This window comes from Tribolium castaneum, chromosome 3 (assembly GCF_031307605.1).
Source record: "Tribolium castaneum strain GA2 chromosome 3, icTriCast1.1, whole genome shotgun sequence".
NCBI classification, from domain to species: Eukaryota; Metazoa; Arthropoda; class Insecta; order Coleoptera; family Tenebrionidae; genus Tribolium; species Tribolium castaneum.
The window spans coordinates 11,610,468-11,617,862 of NC_087396.1; the positions used below are offsets into that span (position 1 = coordinate 11,610,468).

General features: G+C 45.2%; 1 protein-coding gene across 2 annotated transcripts in view; it reads left to right on the forward strand.

Annotated features, from left to right (window-relative positions):
* Nucleotides 1–7,172, forward strand: part of Ppn (Papilin) — a 29,833-nt gene extending 22,661 nt beyond the window's left edge. Inside the window, exons 13-30 of one of the 2 annotated variants that reach the window (XM_008198194.3) lie at nucleotides 20–2,123; nucleotides 2,171–2,527; nucleotides 2,578–2,754; nucleotides 2,805–2,984; nucleotides 3,066–3,236; nucleotides 3,308–3,697; nucleotides 3,745–3,951; nucleotides 3,995–4,192; nucleotides 4,237–4,434; nucleotides 4,495–4,683; nucleotides 4,816–5,043; nucleotides 5,091–5,297; nucleotides 5,346–5,479; nucleotides 5,526–5,676; nucleotides 5,772–6,248; nucleotides 6,352–6,507; nucleotides 6,554–6,667; nucleotides 6,715–7,172. In XM_008198194.3, coding sequence (XP_008196416.2) covers nucleotides 20–2,123; nucleotides 2,171–2,527; nucleotides 2,578–2,754; nucleotides 2,805–2,984; nucleotides 3,066–3,236; nucleotides 3,308–3,697; nucleotides 3,745–3,951; nucleotides 3,995–4,192; nucleotides 4,237–4,434; nucleotides 4,495–4,683; nucleotides 4,816–5,043; nucleotides 5,091–5,297; nucleotides 5,346–5,479; nucleotides 5,526–5,676; nucleotides 5,772–6,248; nucleotides 6,352–6,507; nucleotides 6,554–6,667; nucleotides 6,715–6,911 — 5,835 coding nt within the window. In that variant the 3' untranslated portion in view covers nucleotides 6,912–7,172. The remainder of the gene's footprint in view (nucleotides 1–19; nucleotides 2,124–2,170; nucleotides 2,528–2,577; nucleotides 2,755–2,804; nucleotides 2,985–3,065; nucleotides 3,237–3,307; nucleotides 3,698–3,744; nucleotides 3,952–3,994; nucleotides 4,193–4,236; nucleotides 4,435–4,494; nucleotides 4,684–4,815; nucleotides 5,044–5,090; nucleotides 5,298–5,345; nucleotides 5,480–5,525; nucleotides 5,677–5,771; nucleotides 6,249–6,351; nucleotides 6,508–6,553; nucleotides 6,668–6,714) is intronic. The other variant, XM_064355552.1, reaches the window with a different exon arrangement.
* The last annotated feature ends 223 nt before the right edge of the window (nucleotides 7,173–7,395 follow it).

A 7,395-nucleotide genomic window follows, 5' to 3' on the forward strand; every position in this document is an offset into this window, starting at 1 on the left:
TTTTAATACTTTTGCATAGGGTGAAGATAAATTAGGTTCAAGTACCGATTCAAGTGTGACCGGATGGTCGAAAGAAACTGATTTATCGGCGGATGATTTAATGTTAAGCGATGCTCCATCGTCACCTATCGGGAGTGAAGGTACCACTGTTTCTGGTTCAGGAGACGAAGAACTTACGAGCGAACCAAGTAGTTCTGGTGGTTCCACTATATCAATGGAAACTACCATGGAAGGTTCCGGTGATACAGGCTCACCAACATCACTATTTGAAACTGATACTCCTATTGAAACTGACAGTGGATCCAGCGATGAAACTGAAGCTACTACAGTTGATAGCACTGACAGTAGCAAAAGTACTGACGAAAGTACGGACTCTTCGGGAGTTACGGATTCTTCCGATGCTAGTTCAGATGTTACAACAGCTTCATCAGATCAAACGGGTGGTTCTTCCGACGCGCCTAAATCATCCGACATGACGACGGAATCGTCAGATTCGGCAACAAAATCGTCAGATATGACTAGTGAAATTTTCAGTAGTGACTCTTCGTCAGAAAGTACTGAAACTACTAACCCTACTCAGAGTACTGATCCTACGGATAGTACCATGAGTACTGATTCTCCTGACACTACAGACAGTACGGATTCTGCTTCAACTCAAAGCTCCGATTCAAGCGAATCCTCCCCGATTGACAGCACCTCAAGCGTTGACCTTTCATCAGTGACTGAAAGTGGTGCCACTACTGAAGGCGGCAGTTCGGAAGCAACAACTATTGGCTCGTCATTGTCTCCAGAACCAAGCGAAACCTTCCTTGGTGAATCAGATATTGGAGCTGACAAACCCACGACGAAGTCCAGTGATGCTAGTACTACAGAAAGCGGTGCCACTGATGTTACCGAAAGCGGAATGACAGATACGACAGTAGAATCAACTGAATCGTCAACTGAATCAGCGGGAAGCACGGAACCTTCTGGCATGTCGTCGGAATCAGGTGCTACTGAAACCACAACTGAATTCACCGGAAGCACAGAATCACCTGGAAGTACCGAATCGACAGAATATACAGAAACCACACCAACCGATTACGACATTTGGACTTCAACAACAGAAAGTGGCCCCACGGAAGAAACCAGCACCGATGTTTGGAGCACTACCCCCATAACCGACATATTCGAAACGCTAAAACCACGAATGTGCAAGAGAAAGAAGCAGAAAGACTGCAAAAAGACAATGTTCGGCTGTTGCTGGGACAAAATTACTCCAGCCGAAGGACCATTCGATAAAGGCTGCCCGACCCCGAAAACATGCAAGGAGTCTAAATTCGGTTGTTGCGAAGACGGTGTTTCACCCGCTCTGGGCCGGAAATTCAAAGGATGTCCTTCAACACACTGCAACGAAACCCTGTTTGGTTGTTGCCCCGATAAGAAAACGCCAGCTGAAGGGAACAATAAAGAAGGTTGTCCACCACCGCCCCCAGCCTGTCTCAAATCGAGATACGGATGCTGCGAGGACAACGTCACTGTAGCCAAAGGCCCCAAACACAAAGGTTGCAAAGAGGAAAAAGTTTCAACGACGACGGCAGCGCCAGGAACGAATTGCAACACGACTAAGTGGGGTTGCTGCCCAGATGGGGTACAACCCGCCCAAGGGGAACAATTCAAAGGGTGCAACATCACAAACTGCACTGAATCATACTTCAAGTGTTGTCCCGATGGTGTTACTCCCGCCCAAGGCCCGAATTACAAAGGTTGTAAGACACCATGTGCCGAGAAAGACTTCGGGTGTTGTCCTGACGGTGTTACACCGGCGCACGGACCTAGCGGTGAAGGGTGTTGTCTGGCAAGTCCGTTCGGTTGTTGTCCTGATAATATTTTACCAGCAAGGGGACCAAATCTGGAAGGGTGTGGGTGCCAATATTCCCCCTACAGGTGTTGTCCTGATAACGTCACTGCAGCTAGAGGCCACAACAATGAGGGTTGTGGATGCCAGTACACCGAACATGGGTGTTGTCCTGATGAGTACACCCCAGCAGCTGGCCCTGAGTACCAAGGCTGTCTGTGTCACACCTTCCAATTCGGATGTTGTCCCGATGGTGTCACTGTGGCCAAAGGACCGCACCAGCAAGGTATTTAAAAATACAGTCGAAAACACACATTTTTGTATTTTTGTCAGGCTGTGGCTGCAGAAATACAGAATTTGGATGCTGTTCAGACGACAGTACCCCGGCCCAAGGCCCCAACTACGCAGGCTGTGGGTGCGCTTCAAGCAAATACGGCTGTTGTCTCGACGGCACAACTGAAGCACTTGGGGACAACTACGAAGGTTGTCCCGAAATTCCCCAAAATCTTCAAGAAAGTTGTACCCAACCGAAGGAGCGCGGAACTTGTCGCAACTACACCGTCAAATGGTTCTTCGACATGGACTACGGTGGTTGTTCCCGATTCTGGTACGGTGGATGTGATGGTAATAACAACCGTTTCAAATCGAAAGAAGAATGTGACAATACTTGTGTCAAACCGGAAGGCATCGGTAACAAATCCCCACCACCCCATTTAAACGTTAAATTAGTTTTTTCGCAGATAGATGCAAACTTCCCAAAATACCGGGCCCGTGTGAGGGGTACTACCCTCAATGGTTCTACGATACGGAGAGGAAACACTGCGCTCAGTTTATCTATGGAGGTTGTTTGGGCAATAATAACAGATTTGAGACACGAGAAGAGTGCATTTCGCTTTGCGTGAAAGACGATAGTGTCGGTAAGAAAAAAATATACAAGAGGTGACAGCAGAATAATGTTGGGTTTTAGACGCTTGTGAGCAAGAAAAGGATGAAGGACCGTGCAAAGGCAACTATTTAAGATGGTACTATGACAAGAGCAGTAAAACCTGTCAACAGTTTATTTACGGGGGTTGTAAATCAAATAATAATAATTTCCCAACGGAAGAGGCCTGCAAACAGCAATGTACGCAACCTGGTCGTAAAAAAGGTAAGTACCAAGTGCTAACACTGTAGTTTGCATGTTCCTTTAATCGGCATGCCATGTAAATAATTACTAACTCGGTGTTAGATCACTGCTCTTTACCTAGAGCTCAGGGTAGTTGCACGGAAAGAATCCCTCGCTGGTACTACGACATGCCTGAAAAGAAATGCTTACCCTTTTATTATTCTGGCTGTGATGGTAATAACAATAACTTCAACAGTAGAGAAGCATGCGAAACTGACTGTCCGAAAGAAATCGGTGAGTAATGCACGACAACTAACAGGAATTCCTATCAAATGGTACAACTCTAATACAATTTTTCCACACAGAGAAAGACTTGTGCCAGTTAGCAGCTGATATCGGTACTTGTGGTAACTACACCGACCGTTGGTATTACGACACAAGAGAAAAGACTTGTCGCCAATTCTACTATGGTGGCTGTGGCGGAAACGGAAACAACTTTGAAACACAGCAACAGTGCGAACAAAGGTGTACCAAGAGACGTGCCCCTGAACCACCGAAAGTACCAGAAGGGCAGTTTACCACAGATATGTGCTTCCTACCCAGCGAGCCAGGCAACTGCCGCGAAGCACAGTTGCGGTACTTCTACGACAGAACCGACGGTGTGTGTAAGGGCTTCACCTACACTGGCTGTAATGGCAACAGAAATAATTTCGAGTCGGTTGATCAATGTTTGCAAAATTGCGGAAACGCTCAAGGTACGTTTGGAACATTGTTTAATTTTTTTCTGAATTTTGAGTCATAGATTTGTGTAAACTTCCACCGGTTGTTGGTCCTTGCAATTCCGAATACGAACAATTCTACTATAACGAGCGCACAGATTCGTGCCACCCCTTCAATTATGGGGGCTGTGAAGGCAACTACAACCGATTCCCGGATAAGGCATCGTGTGAACAAAGGTGCAAGCGGAGTCCCCCGAGCCCGCAATTCCCACAGACGCAAGCACCTCCTGGTGAGTACTACAATTCGTGAAACTCAACTAAAGCAAAGTTTAGTGCAACCGCCACCAAGCAGTGCCATGTGTTACGAACAACCCGATGCCGGAAACTGCACCGATAATCTCTCGGTCTTTTTCTTCAATACATCGTCTCAAACGTGTACTCCCTTCACCTACACTGGCTGTGGTGGTAATGCTAATCGCTTTAACAGTGAAGAGCAATGCGAGAGGCAATGTGGCAGATTCAGAGGACAAGGTATTTATTGCGATATTGTGTCTTTTTGGTTTAATTTTGCGAAGACGTTTGCACCATGCCGATGGACCGAGGCCCCTGCCGAGCGTACACCCCCAAGTACTACTACGACAGGGGTGTGGGTAGATGTGCCAGCTTCATTTACGGCGGCTGTGGCGGCAACGGTAACAGGTTTAGTTCGAGCGAAGAGTGCGAAAAGATTTGTGTGACCCACGAAGAGGACCGAAGCAATGTTACCAGTACTGGTAAGAACCTGACAAATGTTGCGCCCTTTGGGAGATGGTACAGTACTTGTTGTTCTTTAGCCGTCTGTGAATTGCCCGTGGATACGGGCTCCTGTCAAGATGGCTACCACAAACGTTGGTACTTCGATAATGCACGTGGGGAATGCATTGCCTTCATATTTAGTGGTTGCGGCGGAAATTTAAATAACTTTAAAACCTTCCAATCGTGTGTTACGTTCTGTAAAGATTATTTGACTGTTACTCAACCTCGTAAGTTGATTTGTGTTATTGTCACACTCTCAACACCACGCACACGCTGCCACGGACAATGCTGAGCTTTTTCATTCACTCTCTCATTGCCGACTTTTAATTACGACTTAACTAATTCATTTTTGTGTTCAGCGGTGGGCCCTCAAGACCATCCGTGCCAAGCACATTTTGACGAATGCGCAACTCTGCGGTGTCCTTACGGTATTGAAGCGTACGTGGACGATAATCAATGCAATCGGTGCCAATGCCAAAACCCATGTAGCACAGTCGATTGCCCCCCGAATTCTCAATGTGCCATCGATATCAACAGAAATAAGACTAGTAGCGAAGATCCCGACTTTATTGCGATCTGTCGGGAAAGTAAGAATAAAACATAATGCAAACGTAGTTGTAAATTGCGGTTTCAGTCAACAAAAATGGCCAATGTCCGATTTTGGGACACTATGAACAGAATAACTGCGAACAGGAATGTAGGAACGATGCCGATTGTCCTTTCCACCTGAAATGTTGCTCCACTGGTTGTGGTACTTCGTGCATCGAACCAACAGTACCAGCTGAATTGGTTACGCAACAGTACCAACCAGCTTACACAGAAGCACCAATTCAAAGTGACTGTGAGTAGGAGCAATTTTCAAATGTTATCTCCAAAACTATTTTTTAAGACTCTCCACCTAAAATCGATGTCCAAACGTACGAACCCGAAGTCCAGGGTCTTATTGGCGATCACGTAACGTTAAGATGTGCCGTTACTGGAAACCCAACCCCTAAAATATCCTGGAAGAAGGACGACCTCTTGGTAACTCAATTTCAATTTTTGTTTGAAGGAACTAATTTTTTTGCAGATTGACGGTACTCAAGCCAAATACAGGATTAAGTTGGACCAGTCGTTGCAAATCATAACTTTGCATAAGACCGACTCTGGTGTGTACTTGTGTACGGCCGATAACAGCATTGGTGAACCCATAACTAATAAAATAGTGTTGAACGTCGTGGGTAAGTACTATTTTGCCTGGTTGTAGTTTTCTTGTAGTTAACAACTCTAATACCGTGTGGTAGCATTTGTCTAATCTTTAACTAACTAAACTTAGACGGTCCCCCGCGCCCTGCTACTGTGCTGGAGCCTGAGAGTCAACCCAACGTTGTTGTGTCACTTAACGCCCCAGCCACCCTCAATTGTCTAGCCTTGGGCTATCCCTTCCCTGCTGTCACCTGGTGGAAAGACGACAGTCTTATCCCCCTAAAAACCAGCCAGTTTGAAGTACGCAAAGACTACTCTCTTCTTATCCATTCCGTAAAACTGTCAAACCTTGGGGTTTATACCTGTCAAGCTTATAACGGTGTTGGGAAAGCGGCCAGCTGGTCGGTTGCGGTCAAAGCGAGAGGTCCCTACCACAGTACCAATCCCAAAGACCAGAAATACTTGAAATATATTGTTAACCCGCCTGAACTGCCCACCACCTCAGCTCCCCCTGTCTATAGACCCACCTCTCCGCCGTACTTACCGCCAGCAAATAACGAAATCTTCCCCAACCGAGAGCCCGGCCCTGGACCTGCCACCTACTTCGGTAAAGTAGTTTGTAATTAACACTTAACTGTAGCATTAGTTTTGAGTGTCAATAACATTTTTCGATAAATTTACTACCAGTTAGTGAAACGTTTTGAATTTAGTGCCCGTGAGAGCAAATATTACGACCGACAACCAGCGATTCCCCGTAAATTCGGATATTGTAATTCCTTGCGATGTGGAAGGATATCCAACTCCGCAAGTGCAGTGGTACAAGGACGGTATCTCGTTAAGTCCATCCGAGCGAGTCCACATTTCAGGTTTGTCGAATCGTTTAAATTCATTTTATGCAATTTTTCTTTGTAGATAATAACAAATTGACGATTTTACGAGCAACTAAAGCAGACTCCGGGGTTTATCAATGCGAAGCGGCGAATTCCTATTCGAAAGCCAGCAGCAGTCTCACAATTCTCGTAGACGGTAACTTGACGTTATTTAATTTATACGATATTATTGTTTCTTTTTAGAAATGTTCATACATCCGAACTGCAAAGACAACCGCTTCTTCGCCAACTGCAACCTTATTGTTAAAGCGAAGTTCTGTTCGCACAAATATTACGCCAAGTTCTGCTGTCGATCGTGCACAGAGGCCGGCTTACTACCAGTGGACGGCCCACACCTACACGACGACAAGCAGTCAGCACTCAGTTACAACTTAGTATAAATTTTAAATTTATTGTAATTGCTAGTCTCATTATTTTGTTACGGAAGTATTTCAGTTGACTAACAAATTCTGGTATTAGAGGACGTGTATGCTTCTTGATTTTTGTACTTAATGTGTTTCCCGAACGCGTAAGCAATTGTAGATATATTTTTACAGTGTGTGCAATTTATTGATGTAACTCTTGTATGTATATAAAATTTACGTTAATATTTTTATAATTTTTTTAATGTAAAAATGTGTTCATTACATCGTAAAATTCAAGGCATTCGATTTATTTTGCGCGCTCGCCCGGCGCATCCACCAAAATTCGCGGCAGCAAGCAGGGTCCAAGAGCATATCGTAATTGATATAAAATGGCAGTGTGTCTCCACTACCAAACGATTTTGTTGCTAAAGACGTGCTTTAACGCCACGATCATTCAAAATAAAATTTTATCGACTCAAACCGCGTTACAAGGAGCAGAAAAGGAAGAGAAAAAAATGCG